The 26,652-nt window shown below is 44.7% G+C and overlaps 1 protein-coding gene across 4 annotated transcripts in view; it reads left to right on the plus strand.

The window, feature by feature from the left end:
- LOC137372245 (abl interactor 2) overlaps positions 1-26,652 on the plus strand; it is a 93,759-nt gene that overhangs the window by 12,909 nt on the left and 54,198 nt on the right. For all 4 annotated transcript variants that reach the window (XM_068035918.1, XM_068035917.1, XM_068035916.1 and 1 more), the window contains exon 2: positions 18,475-18,651. In XM_068035918.1, the coding sequence (XP_067892019.1) occupies positions 18,475-18,651 (177 nt within the window). The remainder of the gene's footprint in view (positions 1-18,474; positions 18,652-26,652) is intronic.

Here is a 26,652-nt window from a genome sequence, read left to right on the forward strand (position 1 = left end):
AACGCTGACAGTGCAGCACTCCTTCAGGACTGCACTGAAGTATCGCCCTGGATTATGGACTCAAGTCCCTGGTATGAGGCTTGAACACTCTCAAACTTCTACCCACTGAATCAAAGCTAACACTTTGAACTCCTATTGTGTAGCTGAACCAACGGAAGTTAATTGGTGATGTTATCACCGAGGCGGGAGGAGTGCAATGTTTTTTCTAGTTCCACTTCTCCACTGGTCACAACATACCTTTAAATGTTTACCCAGTTACTGATACGGTCAATCATCAACTATTTTTATCCCAGAATAAAATACATGAACCAAGTTTCTGTAATAAACAACAAAATTATCAATTTATTATAAAACAAGACTTAACCAGTGACGAAGCAAAGCATTAAGACACAGATTGAAATAGGAAAGTTCCCTTTTTGCCTTAGCCCCTCACACACACACACCAGTTAACTGAAAAAATAGAGATTTTCTCTTTGGAGATCTGTTACCAAAAAAAGACAAAAAAAGAATACTTTGGCCAAATACTTGTTAACTCTTGAAGAAAAAAAGAGAAGATATGGAAAGATGTCAGTTGTCCCTTTTTGATTTGCGTCCCAAATATGCGTAGATGGCTGTCACTGGGATCTTTCGAGAACAGTTCTTTACAAGCGACGTTGAAGATCAGTTTGGCAGGCTTTTCAGGGGAAATGCAGCATCAATTTTTCCATTTATTACACAAGCCTCTAAGAGCTTCTAAGAGATGGAAAAGCTGGCAGGCTTTTCAAAGAGATGGCAAAGGTTGAGTTGGGGTTTTGTCCCTGGCAGATTGATTTTTAAACTCCTTTCAAAACACTACCCACACTCCAACTGACTGTCCAAAGTGAAACCAAAACAATATCTCGAGTCAAGCCTCCTGACCCCTATAAATCTTGACCTGTCACTTCTCTGGAAACATCTTTCCCAGGTCAAAAAGTCCCCGCTGGGAACTTACTTGAAGACAGGTGACTTCCAGTAAATTTTGTTTTCAAACAACCTCTCAGTGACCATTATAAAAAAAATCCATGGAATTCTATTCAGTTTTAAAACACAAGTCCTCAAAATTTTACAAAAAATTGAAGCACTTTCGTAACCGTGTTAGGAGCAAAATAATGGAGAAATGCCATCTGCATTTAATAGTTTGGAGCCAGGAGTTTTTAATAATTGTAATCAATATGGTTTGGGTGTTATGCAGCATCTTTTGCATGTAAATGCAATTTTCATAAGCAGCCAACATCACCGACAAATTGAAGTTATCTTTTATTCTCTGTTCTGAGTTAGAGCAACCCAATTTCAGCAGTTAACCGCTGTCACAGTAAGTTGCTTGCTGGAGAATGTGTAGGATGTCCAGTATATCTCGTATCAGTTAGGGAAGTGGGAAATAATTGCAACACTGGGCCACTTTGTATAATTTAAACTCATCAGATTTACTTTCAATTAAAAATAAGTCCCAGAAGCAAAAAAGAATAGATAGTTGACTTGTGTCAGAGAACCAGGTGCCTGTCTCTTTCCAGCCTGCTGCTTTCTGCTTCTCTGGGAATGGAATTTTTTCTTGGATGCATCCGATGAATGTTGTGGTCCTTTGAAAATGGTTTTCTGCCCCATCATTTGGGTTGCAATTTTGTACTTACCAACTCCAGATGCCCTACAGAGTACGATGCATTTATGCTGGAATTAGAAAGCAGCATCACTCTGTTGTCTTTTGATGTCACAGTTTAATTGAAGAAGTCAAGTAAATACTGGTGGGTTAACAGGGATGTTTCATGTGCCACTTACCCGTTCCTGCGTTTCCCTCCAACTGTACACCTGATCGTGAACAGAAATTATTCTTCCCCATCACACCACCATGAACTCAGATAAGATGTTTCAAGAGAGAGTAGAGAATCCCAAGATTGTTCACAAAAGCACAGTTCTTAGAATTTCAAATGCTGGCAGACATCCCAGTTCACAATAATTAGCAGAACCAGTCGTATTCACACCTGGAACCAAGAACATCTTGCACCCTTGCACCTGTACAACACTTTATCACAACTTCCCTTCCCCACACCCTGCAGGATCTCCCTGAAAGCTTTACAACCGATCGCTTCCTCTTGAAGTGTTGCCACTGTGGTGGTGCTGCCAGTTTATGCACAGCAAGATCCCACAAACAGCAAATGAGATGACTAACTTAATATGTTTTTGCTGTTAGTCAAGACACCGGGAGGATTCTGTTGAAGTATTGCCCTGGAATCATATACAGATGAAGGCCTTAGTTTAAGACCTCATCTGAAAGATAGAGCTTCCGACAATGCGTCATTCCAGTAGAATATCAAGTATCAATCCAGATTATATGCTCACGTCCTGAACTGGAGCTTCAATCCACAATCTTTGGACTTAGAGGTGCAAGTGCGAACATCTGAACCAGATGGGCACTAAGGCAAGGCAGTAAGGAAATTGCACAAAGACATCCCAGGTGTACCATTTCTGAGCTGTTTAAAACTACAGTAAAGCACAAGAGAAAATTTCCTATTTTGGTCAAAATTGAATTAAATATTTGTTTAATTGTCCTTTTTATCTAATCAATCTTGTAAATCAGTCTTCTCTACCTACATACTACTGTATCCACCACTACTGTACCCCAATGGTAGTGACATACCTGTACCTACCAGTACTGTACTGCTGTGTGATGCAATGATAGATCTATATCCATCAGTACTGCACCCCAGTGTTAGTGAGAGACCTGTGCCCACCAGTACTGTTACACAGTGACAGATCAGTCTGTTGCAGCATAGGAACATGCCATTGAACCACAGACCATTAAAGCACAAACAGGCCATTTGATCCATCAAGTGTTCCACTTGAACCACCCAGTTTTAATCCCGCTCCCATTAGTCTTCAAGTAACTACTTAATTCCCTTTTAAAAGTGTTGCTGGACTCCACTTCAGCAATGGAATGTGACAGGGAAATAGCACGTCTCACCTCCCTCAGTGCAGGATTTTTTTTCCTAATCTCTTCAATTCTTTTTGTGATTCCCTTAAATTTCTGTGTCCTTCTCTGTGGAAACAGTTCATCACTATTTACCTTATTATAACTCTCATCAGGTCACAAGTCATATAGACTCAATGAACTAATCTTGGCCAAAGTGGCATTAGGGAAGTTACAACTGACCTCTGTTCCCTGGGATCAAGAATGGATATCAGCCAGATTTTCATGCTTTTGGCCACTGTCCGGTGGCCCCTGCTGGAGAATGGCCATCCATGGGCATCAGGTCAGATTGGGGTGGATGGTAATGGCCCAGCACAAGTGGCATAGCCTGCCAACTATCCGTGCGTTCACCTTAGGAGTGATCACTTGGGCACGTAACTGGCAGGCAGCTGTCACCTGTGAAACCCCATTCCTCAGCATGAGGCAGTGCCTTCATGAGGGAAGGGAGAGAAATCATCTTCGAATGTCAGAAGTTCCAGTGTTTTTCCACGGTGTTTGTTTACTCCTTTCCAGCTGTGACATATCAGTAAGCGTATTTATATTTTGAAGGTGTCAGAATGAGTGAGCATGTGTATACCATTCGATTAGATCTAGCTCAGTCAGAGCTAGACCTTCTGTCTCAGGATTGTCTTTGAGCAATCTGTTGACATGATTTGAGAATGCACAGCTGCTCTTAAATCTATCAAAGACTCAGCAATCTCATCTCAATAGACGAAACAGATTTTTGATAATTTAGGCCAGCAAGGGAGGAACAAGGGACCAGCTTTGCATTAACTGGCCAACATGACCAAAACCCAGGGGAGGGCAAATTACTGCTTTGCTCACTTCACAAAATGTTGGTATAAAGAAAATGGAGACTCATTGTTTCCTCAGCAAGCATTCCTGTGTGAGATTTGCCAACAGTCTGTGCCAGGCTCCATCTGTGTTGCTTTGACAACACTTATGCCTGGATGAGCTCTGTGTTACTGAAGAGATGGCAATTCTAGTCTCCATAGTAGCAGAAACAAATGAGAAGTGTTTCAGCCAATATTTGGGTCCCTTATTTTTCTTGCCTGTGTTCTCTTTCTCTTCCCCTGAAGATTTTGTTGCTGGTTGGAGCACAGTTCGAATTCTTATCCTGTGTGACTATTAATGTTGAGGGCTTGTGGACTGTTCAGCTTTAGAATGTATCACAGCCGAGCCCAATCCTATCCCCAGCTCAGTTGCATACATGTGTGCTGGCCAAAACGGTTCACGCGTTAGCAGTTTGGAGTGGGAACCCTGGCTGATCTCCTCTCCCCCCCCTCTGTTTGTCTAGAAGCTAATTGTTGCTCCGCCATCTCCTCCATTGATAGAAACACAAATCAGGTTATTGAACTGGAGACATTCCTTGCTTGTCACTAAATACCACAACGGAAGAGTGCAATTGGGAAACTAGTTTTCACATAGCCCTTAATAGCTGCTCTGTCAAAGCTTTATTCAGTGACAGCCCATCCAACAGAGACGCCTCACCACAACAATTACATGCATTTATAGAGCACCTTTAACGTAGTCCAAGTCCCAGGCCACTTCACAGAGGCATAACCAGGCAAAAATGGATGCCAAGCCAAAGCAGGAGGTATTAATAAGAGTGACATAAAGAGTACATAGAATTTACAGTCCAGAAACAGGCCTATGCTGGTGTTTATGCTTCACACGAGCCTCCTCCTACCCTTCATCACACCCTATCAATGTATCCTTCTATTCCTTCTGCCCTCTTACTTATCTGCCTTCCCCTTGAATGCATCTGTGATATTCACTTCAATCACTCCATGTGAGGGTAAATCCCACATTCCAACCACTCTGAGTAAAAAAGTTTCTCCTGATTTCTTTATTGGATGGATATCAGTGACTATCTTACATTTATACCTACTGATTTTGTACATTGACTGTCGCATCCCTCTTACACTCCAACTCTCCCATTATAATCCTTAGCTGATAAATGTCCCTGTTACAACTGGGTGCAAAAGATGTCTAGGGGTCTGTTACTATCTTCACCTGGTCTTATTGTAACAGAGTTTACTTTTAAATGCACTGTGTTTTGAGTTCCCCCCCTTGTGAATCCTTGTGCACAACTTTCCAATTATAAGGCAAAGAAATGAGCACAAACAGGTTTTCTGTGGTTTAAAAAAAGAAAGATGAAATTTATTAAACCTTAAACTTAAATTCTAATGCAGTTAATGCCTACGGATAAACGATGCACCCACACCAGCATGCACACGCGATACATGCATACAAATAGGGACAGAAAAGAGCAGAAGAAAACATATGTAGAACAGTTTGAGGCAATATCTTGTTACTGTTTCTCGAACTCGCTGTAGTCCTTGATTGAAGATGTGGTCTTGCGTTTCGTTGGGGCCCAGTATTCGTCTTAAACCTTGTTCACGTAGGAGATTGTTCTCTCTTTGAGTTTACGTGTCTTCACAAGATTCAGTTTCGTGGGACAGAGATGGAGGCAGGAAGACAGGAGAGGAGATGTTCTCAGCCCATGAGGACATGGCCTTCTCTCTTCCAATTCCTTTGTTGGGAGATCAAATTCAAAAAAACTTCCAGGTTGCCCAGCAGGTTAGTCATGTGACTAGCTCCTTATATGGAACAGTCTCTCCTGCGTGGCTTGTGGATTATACCTCAGCAGTCTCTGGAATGCTTGCTCCCCCCACCTTCAACGTCTGTTAATCATTGGTTGAATGAGTCAGGGCATGGCCCTTTGTCCCTTGTTCCAACTGTTGATTACCATGGAAATGTCATTCCAGTCAGGGGCTTGCAATTTTAAGTTTTAATGTTCATGTGGCGAAATCATGTATTTCACAATCTTGGCAGGTGGGGGATTTGCCTGACAGTCCCAAATTATTTGCTTTCCAGTTCCCCATCTGGCAGGATGTTCCAAACATTCCTCACCCTCCGAGTAAAGATGTCTTCTATAGTTTTAAGTTTCCTTTTCACCAATTTAAATTTCTCCTCTGTGTTCCTACTCCCTTGGCTTAATTTGAAGTAATATTACTGCATTCAGCCTTCTTAATGTTGGAAGCTCTCCAGCTGAACTAAATGTCTCTGCAACTCTGCCCTCTAAACAAGAAGAGTGGCAAATGATGCAGCTGATGATAAAACAGACCACAGCTCATCCCCATGCTCATTGATCTGTATTGGCTCCTGATCCCCCAGTGCCTTAAATTTTAAATTCTTATTGTGTTCTAGTCCATTCGTGAACTCACACCTCCCCATCTTACCTCCTTCAGCCTTACAATCCTCCGAGAACTCTCTGTTCCTCTAATTGTAGAATCTTGTGAATCCCCAACACCCATTGTCAAGCATTGGCCACTTCACCAACAGCTCCCAAAGTAAAGAATGAAAAGTGCATTCACTCCTGAGGTTGCTCAGTGTAGAGTGACTGTAATTTAGCCCAGTGATGCTCAGTTAATAGGAGGGTACGATCGTGCTATGTTTTACAGTTTCAGGGAATAATTTTATGCTGTCAGGCTTGGAATGCATGTCTTTGTTTACAGACCCTAACAACATCTGTGTCTTTATTCTCTCATTTGCTTTTGTTCATTCTGTTATTCCCAATCACCAGTGATCGGTCCCACCCACTCGCTCTGTCCCCCTCTGTTGACCACTTGCACTGGCCCCCTCCCTCGCCCAGGCGCCTGCCCTGCCCCGTCACTCCCTCACCCGGGCTCCCCCACCCCCTCACCCAGGCGCCCCCTCTCGCGCCCGGGCGCCCACCCCGTCCCTCACTCCCTTGCCCGGGTGCCCGCCCCGTCCCCCACTCCCTTGCCCGGGCGCCTGCCCCGCCCCCACCAATAGTCAGTATTTTGCCACAGATTTTTCTTTCTTGGTTTACAGAGGATTGAAGTTGAGAAGGAAGCTGGCATGCCTGCTGTTGTACTAGTACTAGGCTTGTGATTAAACTGCTGTACCAATTTGCGCCACACTGAACCTGAGCGAGCACATGAAGGACATCCTAAAGGGATACCAATCGAAATCCCTTGACTTCTGCATCCATTCATGTTCCTTAGAAGAAAAATGAAGCCATTTTAGTTTTCTTTGTCTCCATTTATCCCTTTCTCCAAAGGTGTGTCTTGGAGTATAGCTCCGCCTGGCCACTTTTGCTACCTCATCCAAGTGGCTATTCTTCCTGCATTAGCCCAGCAACTAAATTTGCCAAGTTTCTCCACCATGTGGGTGGTGGGGGAGGGCTCGGTATCACAGCCAACGTCTAGTTCTGTTCCTATTTAAGGTGTATACATGCTTTCCCCACCGAGTTGCTTGAGAAAGATTTTGTTTCTCCCAAACCAAGGGCGCCAAGACCAATTATAGCTCCCATATTAATGTTTCAGCAAAGTGCAGTTAACTCAGCAAAGATGGGACGATGTCTTCAATTAGATGCTTTTTTTCCTTAACTCGCTTGTTCAACAACAACTACTGTTGGCTGAGGGGGTAAATGTTGGCCAGGACACTGGGAGATCTCCCTTGCTCTTATAATAGCACTGTACCATCTTTTACATTCAAGTGAAGGGGCAGGCAGGGCCTCAATTTAATCTCAACGACAACCTGTATAGTGTCTTTAATGTAATAAAAAGTCCAAGGTGCTTTACAGCAGCATTATAAAACAAAGTATGACACTGAGCCACCAAAGGAACTGTTAGGTCAGATGACCTAAAGCTTTGTCAAAGAGGTAGGTTTTAAGGAGCGTCTTAAAGGAGGAAAGCGAGGCGGAGAGTTATAGGGAGGGAATTCCAGAGCTTGTGACCTCGGCAACTGAAGGCGTGGCCACCAATGGTGGAGCGATTGATATCAGGGATGGACAAGAGGGCAAAATTAGAGGACTGCAGTTATCTTGAAGGGTTGTGGGGCTGGATGAGATTACAGAGATTGGGAGGGGCGAGGCTACGGGGGGATTTGAAAACAAGGATGAAAATTTTAAAATCAAGATGTTGCTTGACCGGAAGCCAATGTAAGTCAGTGAGCCTGGAGTGATAGGGGAACAGGACTTAGTGCAAGTTAAGGCATAGGCAGCAGAGTTTTGGATGACCTCAAGTTTACAGAGAGCAGAATATGCAAGACCAGCCAGGAGTCCGTTGGAATAGTCAAGTTTAGAGGTAACCAAGGCATGAATGAGGGTTTTAGCAGCAGATGAGCTGAGACAGGGGCGAAGTCAGGCAATGTTGCAGAGGTGGGAATAGGTTGTCTTAGCACGAATATAAGGTCTGAAGCTCATCTCGGGGTCAGATGTCACTGTTAAGGCCAGGTGAGGAGGGGGGTCTCACGCTCCCCTTTTGCCTCTTCCTCTTATTTGACTGCAACAGGGGTTTATTCCTTTTAAACAGTGCTTATGTTCACCACCTCTGTGAGTGTTTTACCTTCATCCTTTACTGTGATTGTGAAAAGAACCCAATCGGGCAGGTTTTCTTGTTTACACCAGAAAGAGGTAAGATTTATTATACTTAACATGTTAACCCGATATAAAATTACTAAAAATACACTCCACATTCATGCACACATTCACACGAGAATCTCACACACACACACAATTAGGTTACAGGAGGAAAAATAGATTTGGTGGTTGGATTGAAGTCCAGAATAAATGGAACTTAAATACAGTCTGTAAAGTGGCTGATCCTGTAGTCCTCAGCTGAAACAGTATTTGTGAAGTTCTTGGTTGATCAAAGTGTATTATGGCTGGCTTGCTTTGCTCAGGGTTTTCCTTTAGGCAGAATCTGTAGTTGGCTCTCTTCCTCTTGTCACTGGCTATAGCGTTCTGTAGGCTCGGAGGTTCCCCCAGTTGCAGATGGTTTTCAAGCTTGATATTTTCTAGGGAGAGGGGGAAAGGGAGGCATGCAGCTTTCTGCTATTGCACACTCTGATACTGCTTGTCTTCTGTCGAACAAAACTTCTCGTTTCTTCAGAGATGAATAGGCGGTCACATGGTTCTGAATCCCCATTGTTTCTAATGAGGTTTTCTTTTTGAATCTTCTAATGAAATTCAAGGTACTACATGCCCAGGATGCCCATTCACACTTGGAGGGGGCTGGTTCTTTCAAAGTCAATGTGCGAGGATGACCTTGACTGTTGTGCTAATGAAACCATTTTAGATAATTCAATCACTTAGAGCAAGCCATTGTCCTGGCTGGGCTTTTTGTTAGACTTTTTGTCTCCAGTTCACTCTTCTAGTATTTCAGATGTAAATGGCAGTGGCCATCTTGGCTGCTAGTTTTTTTTTAAATTACTGTAGGGCGTTTTTCCCATTAGAAGTCTAAGGTAAGTTTCCAACCAATTAAATTAATATTTCCCAATTGGCACATAGTGTTTCCTGACAGTGACACAAAGGTTGGGAACAGACTGGCTTAATCTCAGGCAGTTGCCAGGGAGAGGAATGGAGATTGGAGCAGGGACTGAAAACAATGACTACAGTCTTCCCAATATTTAATTGGAGGAAACTTCTGCTCATCCAGTACTGGATTTCGGACAAGCAGTCCAATAATTTAGCAACAGTGGAGGAATCGATAACAGTAGTGGTGAGGTAGAGCTGATTGTCCTCAGCATAAATGTGCAAACTAACGCCGTGCTTTCGGATGATGACTTTGAGGGACAGCATATAGATGAGAAATAGGAGGGGGCTGACGTTAGATGCTTGGGGGACACCAGAGGTAACGGCGCAGGAGCAGGAGGAGAGACCATTGCAAGTGATTCCCTGGCTACGATTCGATAGACAAGAACTTGGGAGTTCCATTGAGTCTACAACGCAGAAACAGGCCGTTCTGTGCCACTGTTTATGCTTCACATGAGCTTCCTCCCATCTCTCCTCTTCTAACCCTATTAGCATGCCCTTTTATTCTTTTCTCCCTCATGTGCTCATTTTCCTTTAAATGCATCTTAACCTGTAAGGGAGGCGGTGGCTTAGTGGTAATGTTACTGGACTAGCAATCCAGAGGCCCAGGCTAATGCTCTGGGATACTGGTTCAAATCTCACCATGGCAACTGGTGGAATTTAAATTCAAATCTGGAATTAAAAAAGCTAGTCTCAGTAATGGTGACCATGAAACCACTGTCGATTTTCATAAAAACTCATCTGGTTCACTAATGTCCTTCAGGGAAGGAAATGGCCGTCCTTATCTGGTCTGGCCTACATGCGACTCCAAGCCCACTGCAATGTAGGTGACTCTTAAATGCCCTCTGAAATGGCCCAGCAAGCTACTCAGATGTACCAAACCGCTAGAGAAAAGTCTAAAAGGAATTAAACCGGACGGACCACCCGGCATCAACCTCGGCTCCGGAAATGACAATGGCGCACCCAGCCCTGTCGACCATGCAAAGTTCTCCGTACTAAGATCTGGGGGCTTGTGCCGAAATTGTGAGATCTGTCCCAACAGACTAGTCAAGAAACAGCGTGACGTAGTCATACTCACCAAATCATACCACACAGATGTTCCAGACACCACCGTCACCATCCCTGGGTCTGTCCTGTTGGTGGGCGAGTGTTATACAGTCAGGAGGGAGTTGCACTGGGAGTCCTCAACATTGACTCCGGACCCCATGAAGTATCATCGCATCAGGTTCAACATGGGCAAGGAAACCTCCTGCTGATTACCTCCAGCACCCACCCCCTCCTTCAGGACACTGCACATAGTTACAGAAGGTCGTTGTATCTTCTGCATAGAATGGGAATGTGGCTGAAGTGTCAGTGAAGTGGACCAGGAGTTTACATGATGCTACTGCACTGTGTGTCATATTCCATCCCAAGTCCCCAGAAGTGCCAGGATGGATTCCAAAATGCAGGGCTCTCCACTGAGAGCACTTGCCTCCATTTAAATTGGCAACCTTACTTGACTCACAAGGATGGCTGATATAGTAGGAGCTGCTGTCTCATTGCTTTGAGGATTTTTGTACCCAACATGGTGATTTATTTATTTATTTAGAGATACAGCACTGAAACAGGCCCTTCGGCCCACCGAGTCTGTGCTGACCATCAACCACCCATTTATACTAATCCAACACTAATCCCATATTCCTACCACATCCCCACCTGTCCCTATATTTCCCTACCACCTACCTATACTAGGGGCAATTTATAATGGCCAATTTACCTACCAACCTGCAAATCTTTTGGCTGTGGGAGGAAACTGGAGCACCCGGCGAAAACCCACGCAGACACGGAGAACTTGCCAACTCCACACAGGCAGTACCCAGAATTGAACCCGGGTCACTGGAGCTGTGAGGCTACGGTGCTAACCACTGCGCCACTGTGCCGATTATGATGATACTGGGCAGCTGAAATTGAAAAGTGTTTTTGTTCCCAACAATGGCCTCCCTCACCTCAATGAGCCCAAAGTACATTTTAAAAAATTCAACCAGTATATATATCTAGATATGTGCAGGTGTTTCTGGTTCGCTCTATGTGCACCTGCCTTAATGTAGTGGTACTGAAAAGGCAGTAATGGTGCTGGATTCAGGAGTAGCTGCACATGTCCTGTTTACTTGCTGTTGGAGTTGAATTGGATAGCTAGAATGACCTCAAAAACTGCCACTGCAGACTCTGAACCTCTCCGTGGCTCTGTATAGAGATAACCGAAGTCAAGTGCAACAGGTAGTGTATTTCAATACTGAGTGTGGTCCCCTCCGTGGGATTTGCTCCAATGGGTTAGAGGGATAGGGGATGTATTCCTTTACTGAGTGGGGTTCCCTGTGATGGGTTAGGGGGACAGGGAGTGTATTCCCGCACTGAATTGGATTACTTTCACTGGGTTAAGCATTGACTGTTAGTGTGCAATCAGCTGTTTGAAGAGCTTGAATTATTTGTGGAATCTCAATCGGCTTGCTACAGGGAACACTTCAACTGGAGCTTAAACAGCGATAAAAATCAAATGAAAACACATGTTTCAGATCATCCAAAAAGATGCCTCCTTGATGGAGAGAAACATCTGAGTAGTGCAAGCAGCCAGTGTGGGAACAGATGAGAGAGAATTTTAAACAAGGATGGCCGTTAGTGGTGAGATGGGGATTTGGGTTGGGGACAGCTGCATTGTCTGCTGACATATCATCTTCCTCTCACTGGTCAGGGATTGGCACGTAGATGTATTCCAGAAAAGACTGGCATTTGTGGAACTGAAAAGAGACATAGAAAAATCTAGACAGCAGCATTTTCACTTCTGTAGTTTGCAAGCTTATAAGATGTATGTTTATGTATAAATACACATGCAGTTATGTGTTTAAGGGGTATGCATTCTTACTATATACTAAATTACATTTTTTTAAAAAGGCTGTGTTTGCTGAAAATGCAACCATTAGGTGGCGCAGTTCTTGCACATGCTCAAATGCAGGCTCTTCAACTGGAACGTCAGTGTCTGCAACGTTCAAGCAGCTGCCAGGATTAAAGATGGCGCTGCTCAATTTATCACAGGAAATGCTCGTGGCTAGATCGTTCTAGCAAACTAACCTTACATTAGGTTGGCTGGAAGCCCAGTAATATGCTACTATTTAGTTATGGGATACTAACTGTAATCCTCAGATCCATTTAATATTCCAGTAATCCTATTAAATACAAAAGGAATTTTATTATTGAATTTCCATTGGAAGATAGTGAATCGGCACCCCGGTCGATGGAAAAGAAAATCAAGCAGAGTATAAAATATGCTGCCAATTCGTTATTGTGATTCGTTTATATGACTGTCCAGGAGTGATTTCACCCGAACGCAGCTACTAGCTCCCACCCCACTGGCCGCTCTCCCGCCTCGGCAGCTCTCCCCCCCCTCCCCACCAGCGCTTCCTCCTTTCCCCCCCCCCCCCCCCCCCCCACCGCTGCCCTTCCCCTTAAAAGGTGCAATGATCACTGCCTTAACCACTGCCTGTGGCAAAGCATTCCATGCTCCAATAATGCTCACCAAAGAAATTTCTCCCCACTTCTGTCCACAGTAGCTGTCCTGTTTACTCCTCTTCCCGCCTCCCACCTTGCTCCCCTAAACCTTAACTGCAGCCCTACATATTGCTGAAGAGTCAAAAGCCACGTGCGACAGTTGTCAAGCGAGCTCAGGCACAGCTACAGAGTTACCTCCCATTTATTTACCTTAATTTTATTTTGCCAATTTCCTTTAGATGCTGTCTTTTGCTGACAGCCCACTGGTATCTTACCCATGTGGGAATTTGTCTTGAGTGGGCCCAGTGAATGTTGGCAGGCTATTTAACTGTGGAGGGCATCTCAACTCAGCCAATGCTATAGATTGCCCACATGCATTTTCTAATGGGAGGACTTGATTGTGACGATAGGCTTGGATCTTGATTTCTCTTTTTACTAATTCCTCCCTCATCTAAATGTGTTGAGGCCATCTGTTTCTGCCCTGACTTACATGAACTAACTCTACACAGAATGAGTCTGGGACCTTCCTGGTCTGTGTGGCTCCCTGCCTTAAACAGTGGAACCATCCTCTGGTGGGATGTACGGCCTATGTATTCTGCAGAACCATTTCCGCTACATGTAAAAGGAAAGGAGAAAAGTAAGGACTTGCATTTCTATAGTGCATTTCACAATCCATGAATAGACCTGTTTTGTCATATCGTCTGCCAGAAAAGTGTCCGGTGTGAATGTCATTAATTGTCTTCTGGAATGATAAGGCTATGTGATGGAAGCACGAGCTCAGTAGTAGTGAGGTCAGTTACAGCCCCGCTACATCTGAGTTTCTACTTCACCCGGGGCATGTTATCCCAGATTACTTGGTGCTGTCTGTTTATAGGAAGTGCAAGCTGGTCGATGGGAGCTGACTTGTACGCAAGGAAACATCTCTTCTGTAAGATGGTACACATGGCAATGTAGTCCCTCAGTATTGTCACAGTGGATTATGTGGTCAAATCCATAATGGGGCTTCTGACTCAGTAGTAAGAGTCCTTTCAACTGAGTCAACTTGGAACTTGTGTCCCCAGCTGTGCACTGGCCTTACTGGCCATTGATAGAAATAGGGAGCGAAGATTTATTAGCTCAATTGCGCAGAGCAAGATGGTGCCAGGTTTGATCCCTGGTCTGTCCTGAATTAGCTGATTTCAGCTGGAATGCTACAGTTGACCTCAGTGAGTAAGATCTGTCTGGATTCTTGCTCCTGACCACTACTCAGTGACCCTTGCTGGGAAGAGTAGACAGTGGGTGAATCCCTCCCTGATCTGATCGGCTGCTGACTCTCACTCTTGAACTTCATGCACGAAGACTGGCTGCTTGGGTGAGGTACTAGAGGGGCAGTTATTGGTGCCAGTTTGGACTGTACTCCAACAAGAATGAACACCTTCAGGAGGGTTGGTGGGGCGGGAGGATGTAAATGCTGGGTTTTGTAGAGTAGTCTTTCAAGAGTCCTTCAAACAGACTACAAAAAACAGTTGCCAGCAAACCAACATGTCTGTCAGTCCATTTCAAGTGTTTTTTTCAGTTAATTTGATGACACCACAGAGTGCTCAAAGTAATGTGGAAAGCGGGGGCTCTTTGAAACCTGAACTTTATGTGCTGACTGCCGGGTGGTGGGGGGAGAGAAATAAATAGGTGATGACTGTTAAAAATCCTACACTTCAAAACCAATCCCTTCAGGTGGAAGGTTGGAGTAAGGCCTCTTAAGAATATTTCTGCAGTGCTGAGTCATTGTGTGCTTCAGCGAGCTCACTGTGTCTCAGCACCTTGTGTCGTGTTGCTTGCTTAAAAGAGGCTTCTGATTGAGGACATGGTATGAGTTTAATCAGCAGTCTGAGTTTTGATGAGTTCATTAGACCCTTCATCAACAACCTGAAAGGAAGGGATGAGGCAAGATGCAGGCAGTCTATTGTTTTGAGTTTTGTTGTATCTTGAACATCAATCGGACTGTTTCTTTTACTGCCTATTCCATCTTGAAGGCACTGATTCTTTATGGGATACATTTCCACATGCAACCCTCCAGAGCCTTTTCCACTTAACCTTTCTTTCATCATCTGTGATATTGAGAGTTAACCTGGCATCATAACGAAGACACTGCCTGAGCTCCTCCCTATGTAAACTCCAGCTCGTCCAGGACTCCTCTGATGTAGTGCTGATCTGCTCGCCTTCTACCTGCATCGGAAACATCCCTACTGTTTTCCACTGTCTGCCTCCAGTCCTGCACTGTCCTGCGTGCATCCACTGGCTTCCCTGGGGCATTGATTCCAAAACCCTCAAACACAAATCCTTCCATGGCTTCAATTCACCTCCTGAGGCCTCCTTCGGCCCTGGATGCATCTGTCACTCTGGCCTATGGTTCATTCCCCTGACCCGCACACCCCTCAATTCTACCGTTGGTCGCAGACCTTTCAGCCATCCTTATTCCTCCACCTCTACGTTTTAAAATCCTCTCTGACCTCATCCTTGTGCACCTTCCCCAATTCTTCCTCATGTCTGATTCCTACCTGTGGACTACCTTGGGACCTCTTTGTTATAGTAAAAGTGCTATATCAATGCAGGTGGTTCTCACCAGACATCTATACTTGTACTCTTTCCAGCAGGGTTGTTGTATTTTGGCCAGGAGTGGGAGCACTGGCTGATTTTCTTCTCGTCCAGGAGTACTGAGATAGGTTATAACACCACCCGTTCGTGCCCTGGATGAGATCAGCTAATTTGACGTAGACCTGGGATTTTCTGGCCTCTGTGGCTTAAAGTTGCCTTTGTTCATCTTAGTGAGGGTTGGTTGGAGGAACTTGTTCTCAAGCTAATTGGAATGAAATATGCCTGTCACTTGTAATGAGGTAAAAAATGCTGGAAATTGGACTCTGAAATATAAAGGGAAAATGCTGGAAATATCCAGATCAGTGCCTGATGGAGACAGACAGTAGATTAATGTTAAGCTTGTGATCCGTCCTTGTGCCTGTCTGGTTAAGGTCCTCACTGTTTGAATCGGTTGAACAATCTGGGCAGGCTGGAGAGAATCTTTTTATGCAATGCAGAATGCTAGTGCTGGAGAGTGGAGGCTTTTTCAGCTTTGGTGCCTGGTGTTGCCCATCAGCACGCTACCGACAGGTATAATTGCTCAGAGTCAATTTCGCTCTGCTTTCACGCTTAACTCTTGTTGCATCACTGTGATATTTGCATCTCTTGCACCAGCCACTCCGTCAGCTCTCTGAGTTAGCATGCTGAATTTGGTGCAGTTTTGTTTTGTGCCGTTGTTGCTTTTAAGAGTTAGATTGATGCATCATACTTAAAGCTACAAGATCGAGTGAGCTTGAATCACATGAATCGGAGCTGGATTAATGCCCAGTGCTCTGAGGTGAAAAGGCCTCATTTTAACCTTGTGCCACCCAGTGCCCTGGTTCATCCCTTAGCAAAAAGGCATATGCTGCAGGTTTGAGTAATGCCTGTGATTGGCATTAATCCCCCAACTACTTTGATACCATCTGCACGGTCTGTTGTTGCAAGATTCTGGATAAAATCCTGGGACGAGGCAGAAGGTTTGGGCTTTTTCTGGTGTCTTATAAGGGCCTGATAGTGTAAGATTCACGATATAACCAGCCAACCATCTGGCAGCATTGCTTCCACCCAGTTATGATGCCAGACCTCAACTCCCAGTGGTCACTGTCAGCTGAGGTGAGAGCAGTGGCAGTTTTTACAGTCTTGCAGCCTATCATGTCTGTGTTGACCCTTTGAAAGAACAACCCAATTAGTCCCACTCCCTGCCTTCTCCATAGCCTGCACATTTTTCCCTTTCAAGTATATATATATATATATATATAATATCCAATTATATGTCTGATTTCCTTTTGCAACTTACAATTGAATCTGCTTCCACCACCCTTTCAGGCAGTGCATTCCACATCATAACTCGCTACATAAAATGAATTCTCCTTGTTTAGAAAACTAGAAATTTTAATATTTAGAAAGTCCTTCCACAATCCTTTGACCTAGTTCCATGATATTCTGTCCATTTAATCAATTAATCAAGAGCAATGAAAGGAAGAGTGGGACTGATTAGTGACCAATAAAGGAAATCTCTGTGGAGGCAGAGAGTGTGGCTGAGGTACTAAAGGAGAACTTTGCATCTGTATTCATTAAAGAGGAGAATGCTGCCAATGTCATAGTAAGGGAGGAGGTGCTAAAGAAATTGGATGGACTAAAAGTGGATGCAGAAAAGGTACATAAAAGGTTATCAGTGCACAAAAGTAGAAAGTCACCTGATTTGGGTGGGATGCAACCAAGGTTGCTGAGTGAAGTAAAGGTGGAATTAACTCTGGCCAGAATCTTCTAATCTTCTTTAGGTATGGGAATGGTGCCAGAGGACTAGAAGACTGCAACTGTTAAACTCCTGTTCAAAAAAAGGAGAGAGAGATAAACCTAGTAACAACAGGGAAAACATTTGAGACCATAATCTAGGAAAAAATTAATTGTCACTTGGAAAGATGTGGGTTGATAAATGATGGCTAGCACGGCAAATCGTTAAAGGCAAGTTAAAGGCAAATCGTGTCGGGCAAACTTGATTGATTTCTTTGAAGTGGCAGAGACCTGGACTTGATTATACAGGGCATAATTTCAAAGCTGTAGATGACACAAATGTATAAAACAGTGGGAAGGATGGTAGCAGACTTCAGGAAGATATAGGCAGACTCCTGAAATGGACAAACACATGGCAGAGATAATTTAATGCAAATAAGTGTGAAGTGATGCATTTTAGTAGGAAGAATAAGGAGAAGCAATATAAATTAAATGATACAATTTTAAAGCGGATGCAGGAAAAGGGCGACCTGGGGTACAAAAGTCTTTGAAGGTAACAGGGCAAGTTGAGAAAGCTGTTAAACAGGAAAAGAATGCAGGGTTATGGAGAAAGGGCTGGGGAGTAGAACTAATTGGATAGCTCTTCCAAAGTGCTAGCACAGGCACGATGTGACTAATGGCTTCTGCTGTTCTGTATCATTCTATGAATTAACCAATGTGCAACATTGTCAGATCCCCTCAGCATGCCTACTAACGTGAATAACCACCGGCTCGTCATGGATGCTGGGTGGTCCTCTCCCTCTGCCTGTTGGTTCTGTGACCTGCCCCTGCTGCCCATTGGTGCTTTGTGGACACCACCCCCCCACCACCACCACCAACCATTGGTGCTGGATGTCCGGCCCTCCTCCTGCCTGTTGGCACTGATCCGACATCTGCTGGCTTTTGGTGCTGTGACCTGCCGCCATTCCTGCCTGTTGGTGCTGTGACCTGCCCCCTGCTACCCATTGGCACTGTGACCCACCCCCTGCTGCCTGTAGGCACTGTGATACCCCCTCCCCCAATTCCTGCCCGTTGGTGCTGAAATTTTGTCTCTTGGTGCCATGTGATTGTTGCCCTACTGGCATTTGGTCAAGCTGAGAGATGTGTCCTGCACTGCCCATTGGCTTGGATATGTCACCAGCCCTCGATGCCCTTTGGTTTAGCTGTGTCATCCTCCCCTGCCCATTGGTATGTGCCCATGGTTTTATATCCTGTATGATGTTTTGCCACTGTTTTGACTCAGTCAATATTCCCTTTTCAGACTGTGGACATTCACAAGGAGAAGGTTGCCAGAAGAGAGATTGGTATCTTGACAACCAACAAAAACACCTCCAGGACTCATAAAATCATTGCCCCGCCCAACCCTGAGAGGCCTGTCAGGTACATCAGGAAGCCAATCGATTACGCCATCTTGGATGACATCGGTCATGGAGTGAAGGTATGCTTTGTAGGACTGGGAGCCGGTAACAGAGTGCTGTGTTGGAGGCAGAGTTACAGGAGCTGCTGGAGTAGAGATTAATAAAATGCTGTGTTTTGGCGAAGTGGGTGTAGTGGGGCAGTCGCAGATGAATGCTGTAGAAGTAGAAATAACTGAAAAGGGCAAATTGGAAATGGTTTTAAAAATTCATTATTTTAAATTAAGCATCTCATTGAAGAGAATTGTTGACTGATATGCACAAAAAGCATACTGGAACATTAACAATGTGTGATTTTTGTTATATAAAGAATCATCTAGGAAGCGATTCTTTTAATCTCATTAGCACATAGTCCTTAAGGAAGAACTAATTATTAGGGCCTGGTATTCCGTTATAAAATACTGCCATTCGTAATGTTCTATTACTGCCATCTCATGGCAGTCATTACCTCTTAAGAGGTGGTTATGTCTGCTGACACATATAGGTTGGTATATTGAAGTGCTTTTCTATAGATTTACACCAGGAGCAATATGCTGAAAGAGAGACCCAAACATTGCACTCCATGTTTCAACTGGCCTGTGATGGTGCCAGTTTTAGAAGCCCCAAGTTCTGCACTGCCTCTTACATCTATACACTGTTGAAGGACTGGGGTGGGGGCTGTGCAGAGTTTGGACCCCCTCCTCAATATTGTGAGGTACATACATTAGCAGGGACATAACCCACACAGATTGTTGGTTCCTAGGTCTGGCCTCCGGTCTGTACTGAGCCAGTTAATCATCTCTGGGATGCTGGGAACCCTGCATCACAGAAGGGGAAAAGAATAAGCCAGTGTTCCTGCTCTTGATTTGTATCCGGTGACTGCTGCTGGGAAGTATACATGTGGGGACATCAGGGGAGGATAGGAGTGAGGTCGGCAGTGATGCCCCCATGGTCAAATATCCTGCAAGCTCTCACAGTGCTGGTTCACATATCAACAACAGCCATTTAGGTGAAAGGCACCTGGTTGCCAGTGGAACTGTAGCCAAATAAGAGTCAACATTAGGAAATGAGGACAGAATAGGACAGTGACATAAAACATTGAAGATTCAGTAGGATCGTTACAGAAAAACTATTCCCTCAGAACAAGTGGGCGCAATCTTAAGATTAGAGCTAGGCCATTTAGGAGTGAAATCAGGAAGCATGTTTTCACACAGATTGGTGGAAATGTCAATTTCTCTCCCCTAAAATACTGTGGATTCTCTGGGTCAATTTAAATTTTCAAAACTGAGATTGTAGATTTTTGTTAGGTAAGGGTATCAAGCAATAGAGAGCAAATGTAGATAAATGGAGCTGAGGTACAGACCAGCCGTAATCTAATTGAATGGTGGAGCTCAAAAGCTTAATGACCTCCTCCTATTCCGGTGTTCCTATGAACCTCCTCATAGGAGGAGGAAGCATGTGATACTGCAGTTGAAGACGTACCTGTATCACTGTGCTGTCTTGGCATCTCTGTGAGAGATTATCTGAGCAGCGCTCGGATCTGCCTGTGCAGATCTGGACCGTTGAGTGACAATTGCACTGAAAATGAGTTTGATTCTGCAATTTGAGACTCTATAAACAGTTTGGGGAGATAGTGGCTTGCCCTGAATGGGGGATAATGAACGGAGAGTCAGGATAATAGGAAGATTTCAGTGAGATCTGCACCTCTACCTGTGGGTGATGTAGAGGCAGCGGGTCAAGAATGCAGGGGATTTGCAGTAAGATCTTAACTAATGATGGTCCTGTTGCCTATCCAAATCTAGTGAAGAGAACACTGTGAAGATGATGAACAACAGACACTTGTCCTTGTATCTCGCTTTTAACATAATAAAAACGTCCTAAGATGCCTCACAGGAGTGTTATCAAACAAAATTTGACACTGAGCCAAAGAGATATTAGGACAAGCAGCCAAAAGCTTGGTCAAAGAGGTTTAAGGAGAAAAATGTTTAGGAAGGGAATTCCAAAGCTTAGGGCCTAGGCAGCTAAAGAGACAGCTGCCAGTGGTAGAACAATCAAAATCTGAAGTTCAAGAGGCCTGAATTGGAGGAGCGCAGAGATGTCAGACCCACAGTAATGTGGTTGACTCTTAAATGACTGTGAAATGGCCAAGCAAGCCACTGAGTTCAAGGGCAATTAGGGATGGGCATTAAATGCTGGCCTAGCCAGCGATGCCCACATCTCACGAACGAATAAAGAACAATATCAGAGGGTTGTAAGGCTGGAGGAGGTTACAGAGGTCGGGAGGGACGAAGCCATGGAGGGATTTGAAAAAAAGGATGGGAATTTTAAAATAGAGGCTTTGCTGGACCAACGTACGTTAGCGAGGACAAGTGAAGGGTGAATGGGACTTGTTGCGAGTTAGGATACGGGCAGCAGAGTTTGCATAACCTCAAGTTTATAGAGGGTAGAAGACGGGAGGTCAGCCAGAACAGCATTGAAATAGCCTGAGCTAGAGGTAACAAAAAGGCATGGATGAGGGTTTTAGAAACACATGAGCTGAGGCAGGGATGGAGGTGGTCAATGTTAAGGAGGAGGTGGGCAGTCTTGGTGAAGGAGGGATATGGGGCCAGATCTCATCTCGGGGTCAAATAGGATGCCAAGGCTCCTAGCCTCAGACAGTGTCTAGGGAGAGGGGTGGAGTTGGTAGTTGGGGAATGTAGTTTGTGGCGAGAAGTATGAAGTTAGAAGTATGCAGGCACATAGGGAATGGATGACTGCCAGGCAGTCTAAGAGAAGCAGGCAGGTAGTGCAGGAGTCCCCTGAGACGATGTCACTCGCTAATCGTTATTTTCATTTTGGATACTGGTGAGGGTGATGGTTCCTCAGAGGATTGCAGTCAGAGCCAAGTTTGTGGCAGCATAGGTGGCTCAGCTGCACAGGAGGGGAGGAAGGGGAATGGAAGAGCAGTAGTGATAGTGGATTTGTTAGTTAGGGAAACAGACAGGGGTTTCTGCAGCAGTAAACGTGACTTCAGGATAGTGTGTTGCCTCCCTAGTGCCAGGGTCAACGATGTCACACAGTGGCTGCAGGACGTTATTCTGGGGGAGGGTGAACAGCCAGAGGTCGTGGTCCACATCGGTTCCAATGACATGGCAAAGGGAAATGAGGGCCTGAAAGCAGATTTTAGGGAGCTAGGAAGGAAATTAAAAAGCAGGACTCAAAAGCAGTAATCTTAGGATTACTCCCAGTCCCACGTGCAAGTGAGCATAAGAATAGGAGAATTGAGCGATTGAACACGTGGCTGGAGAACTGGTGTAGGAGGGAGGGCATCAGATTTATCAGACATTGTGACCTGTACAAGATGGATGGGTTGCATCTTAGCAGGACTGGGACGAATATCCTCGCAGGGAGATTTGCTCGTGCTGTTGAGGAGGGTTTAAACTAAATTGTCGGGGATGGGAACCTGAGAGGGAGCACAAATTGGAGGGAAGCAAAACTGGTAACTTGTCTGGGGTGTGGGAACTCGGAGCAAGTATTAGAGAAGAATATCAAGATGCACAGAATACTGGGGGAGATAGATAGCACAAGAGTAGGGAATAGTACATTATTAGGTGAGATCAGAGTAAGGGAGAAAGTAATAAAGTCTGAATCAGGGTTAACCTGCATGTATGTGAATGCACGGACTGTGGTTAATAAGACTGGTGAGGTACAGGCGCAGATTACTTTGTGTAATATGATGTTGTGGCTGTAACAGAGACCTGGATCAAAGAAGGTCAGGACTGGGTGTTAAATATTCCTGCATACAAGGTGTTCAGGAAAGATAGGAAAGGGAAAAAAGGGGGAGGGGTGGCAGTATTGATTTAAGGAGAGCATTGCAGTGCTCCAGAGGGGTCGAGGACAGAATCAATTTGGCTAGAGCTAAGGAACAAAAAATGGTGCAGTTACATTGCTCGGTGTTGTCTATAGGCCACCAGCTAGTGGGAAGGACGTGGAGGAACAAATTTGCAAGGAAATTACAGAAAGGTGAAAAAATTATTGGGTAGTTATAATGGGGGACTTTAATTATCCAAACATAGACTGTGATAATAGTAGTGTAAAGGGCAGTGAGGGGCAAGAGTTCCTCGAGTGTGTTCAGGAAAATTTTCTACAGCAGTATGTTGCTAGTCCAATGAGAACGGAGGCACTGCTAGACCAGGTTCTTGGGTATGAGGTGGGCCAAGTGGATCAAGACAGCATTTAGGGAATAGTGATCATTGTATCATAAGATTTAGGCTGACTATGGAAAAGGACAAAGAGCAATCCAGGGTAAGAATAATTAACTGGGGGGAGGCTAACTTCAATGGGGTAAGAATGGAGCCGGGGTGAATAAATTGGAGTCAATAAAGAAGTATTAGATAGGCTGTCTGTATTTAACGTGGATAAAGAACCAGGGCCAAGGATACTGAAAAGTGAGGGTGGAAATTAGCAGAGGCACTGCCCATAATTTTTCAGTCTTCCTTAGACTCGGGAAATGGACTGGAAAATTGCAAACGTTGCACCCTTGTTCAAAAAAGGGCGTTTAGATAAGCCCAGCAACTACAGGCCAGTCAGTTTAACTTCGCTGGTGGGAAAATTTCTATAAAAAATAATTTGGGACAAAATCAGTAGTCACATGGAGGAGTGTGAGTTAATTAAGGAAAGCCAGCATGGACTACTTAAGGGAAAATTATGTTTTTTGAGGTGGTAACAGAGAGGGTTGATGAGGGCAATGCTGTTGATGTGGTGGACATGGAATTTCAAAAGGCGTTTGGTACAGTGCCACACAACAGACTTGTGAGAAAACTTGTAGCTCATGGAATAAAAGGGACAGTAGCAACGTGGATATGAAATTGTCTGAGTGACAGGAAACAGAGAGTTTCCTCTGTTAATGAATGTTTTTTGGGCTGGAGGAAGGTTTGTAGTGGAGTTCCACAGGGGTCAGTGATGGGACCCTTGCTTTTCCTGATCTATACTCATGACCTAGACCTTGGTGTACAGGGCACAATTTCAAAGTTTGCAGATGATACGAAACTTGGAAGCATTGTGAACTATGAGGAAGATAGTGTGGAACTTCAAAAGGACATAGACAAGTTGGTGGAATGGGCAGACAGGTGTCAGATGAAGTTCAATGCAGAGAAATGTGAAGTGATTCATTTTGGTAGGCAGAACATGGAGAGACAATATAAAATAAAGGGGGTGCAGGAGCACAGGGGCCTAGATGTATATGTGCATAAGTAATTGAAGGTGGCAGGACAGGTTGAGAGAGCGGTTAATAAAGCATACAGTATCCTGGGGGCTTTATTAATAGGGGCATAGAGTACAAGAGCAAGGAAGTTATGTTGAACTTGTATAAGACATTAGTTCAGCCTCATTTGGAGTGTTGCGTCCAATTCTGGGCACCGCACATGAGACATGAGGGCATTGGAAAGAGTACAGAAAAGATTCACGAGAATGGTTCCAGGGATGAGGAATTTCAGTTGTGAAGGTAGATTGGAGAAGTTAGGACTGTTGTCCTTGGAGAAGAGAAGGCTGAGAGGTGATTTGATAGATATATTCAAAATCATGAGGGGTCGGGACAGAGTAGATTGAGAGAAACTGTTCCCTCTTGCGAAAGGATCGAGAACGAGAGGGCACAGATTTAAAGTATTTGGTAAGAGAAGCAAAAGTGACATGAGGAATAACTTTTTCACGCAGCAAGTGGTTAAGGTCTGGAATGCGCTGTCTGAGAAAGTGGTAGAGGCAGGTTCAATTGAAGCATTCAAAAGGGAATTAGACAGTTTTATGAAAAGGAAGAATGTGCAAGGTTATGGGGAGAAGGCAGGGGAATGGAATTGGGGGAGTTGCTCCTTCAGAGAGCCGGTGTGGACACGATGGGCCGAATGGCCACCTTCTGTGCTGTAACCATTCTGTGAGACTGAAGATAATGGTTTTGGTCTTCCCTATATATAGTTGGAAGAAATTTCTGTTCATCCAGTACTGGATGTTGGACCAGCAGCATGACAAATCGGAGGCATTAGAGGGGTCCCAAGGGGTAGTGTTTTTTTTTAAAGATACAGCACTGAAACAGACCCTTCAGCCCACCGAGTCTGTGCCGACCATCAACCACCCATTTATACTAATCCTACACTAATCCCATATTCCTACCACATCCCCACCTGTCCCTATATTTCCCTACCACCTACCTATACTAGGGACAATTTATAATGGCCAATTTACCTACCAACCTGCAAGTCTTCTGGCTGTGGGAGGAAACCGGAGCACCTGGAGAAAACCCACGCAGACACAGGGAGAACTTGCAAACTCCACACAGGCAGTACCCAGAATTGAACCCGGGTCCCTGGAGCTGTGAGGCTGCGGTGCTAACCACTGTGCCGCCCGTTGAGGTTAAGTTTGTTGTTATTCGTGAATGGGGGAATCTCAGAGGCAACAGCTCAGGAGTAGGAAGTAAAACCATTGCAGATGATTCTCTTGCTATGATTGGAAAGGTAAGAATGGAACCAGGCAAGAGTTGTCCCACTTAGCTGGGCAGCAAATGAGAGGCATTGAAGGAGGATGCCATTGGTTAACTGTGTTGAATACAGCGGACAGGTTGAGGAAGGATAGTTTAGCTTTGTTACAGTCACATATGATGTCATTTATGACTTTGGGATCCACTTCAGTGCTGTGGCGGAGGGAATCTGATTGGAGGGGTTCAAACCTGGTGTTGCTGGCAAAATGGGCATGGATTTGTGAGGTGCCAATACATTCGAGGACTTTGAGAGTAAAGGAAATTGGAGATGGAACGGTACTCTGCAAGAATTGAGGAGTCGAGAGTGGGTTTTTTTAAAAAGTGGGTAATGGTAAAGTTTCCTGGTCCCCGATGGCTCAGTGTATCCAGGCACCACCCACAGTCGCACCAAAAAGTACTAGGGCCCAGTTTCTATCCCTGATCTCTGCTGCATTAATAGCTTGCAGCCAGGGCCATAGCACTGTCAGGCTAGAAAGTATAGTCAGCTAGGTGTCAGTGGACCTCTGTGGGAAGTGCACACTTGAACATCAGATCAGGACATGGTTGGACTGGCTGGTGCTGCCCTCCACTGTTAGTCTGTCTGCGCTAACTCCCCAGGTTCATGCATGCCTCCTTGGGTGTGGTATCAGAGCCACCGACCAACTTCAGAACCACATCAAGTCAGCACTTTGAGGGAGACAGGGGTGGTGATTACTCAGTCTGGTTTCGTTCTTGGGGAGCATAAATACGACATCAAAATTTTGAAACTCTGCCAATGAAAATTGGACACTTCATCAAAAGTGGCATCTTGTCTGCATTTAGACACTTAGGGTAAAGTTCCTGTACTGCTGACAACATAACACCATTGGAAATATTACTATTGAAATACTGACTCGTAAAATCTTGTAACCTTTGTGACCAGCATTGAGAGAGATTAGGTTGCAGATCCCCAGTCTGAAGAAATGTCCCTGTGACTTCCACTGTGAGCTCTTTGCAGGCTCCTATTCTCAAAAGATGGAGATGCTGTTTTATTTTTGATTATCTTGGGATCTCATGATTAGCAGTTTATCCTGGTGTTGAGTACCACCAACTGGTGCATTTCTGAAATTGTTTTTTGCTGTGAGGTAAAGCTTAGTGGGGTGACCAATCCTGAACTGAAGTAGAATTTAGATCGGGCACACTGAGTCACTAAGTGGCTTCTGTTAGTGCTGTGGAGCCATGTGCCACTTCTAAGCTCTATGGTGCAGCATTCAATAAAATGGCAGCTGCTTTACAAAGCCTCTCGAAGATTTTTGCTTCTGCTCGCTTTACTGTAGAGCTGTACACAGCCAAGGTCACAATTTCCTTTTATTAATCAGGTGTCCCTGAACTATCCAGGCTTTGTCGTGTGTTGACCATACCCTCTGACCTTCCCCTCTCTGAAGCTGAATGTTCTGTACTCAGCAAAGGACTCAGTTTTATCCCCTTGTGCCCCCACCTCAATGAATTTCGCGCTCGCATGACGTTTAGCTCTTCTGTCGCCTTCACCTCCGGGCTCACTTCTTCGACCAGGCGTCCTCCC

This window comes from Heterodontus francisci, chromosome 7, assembly GCF_036365525.1.
Source record: "Heterodontus francisci isolate sHetFra1 chromosome 7, sHetFra1.hap1, whole genome shotgun sequence".
NCBI lineage: Eukaryota > Metazoa > Chordata > Chondrichthyes > Heterodontiformes > Heterodontidae > Heterodontus > Heterodontus francisci.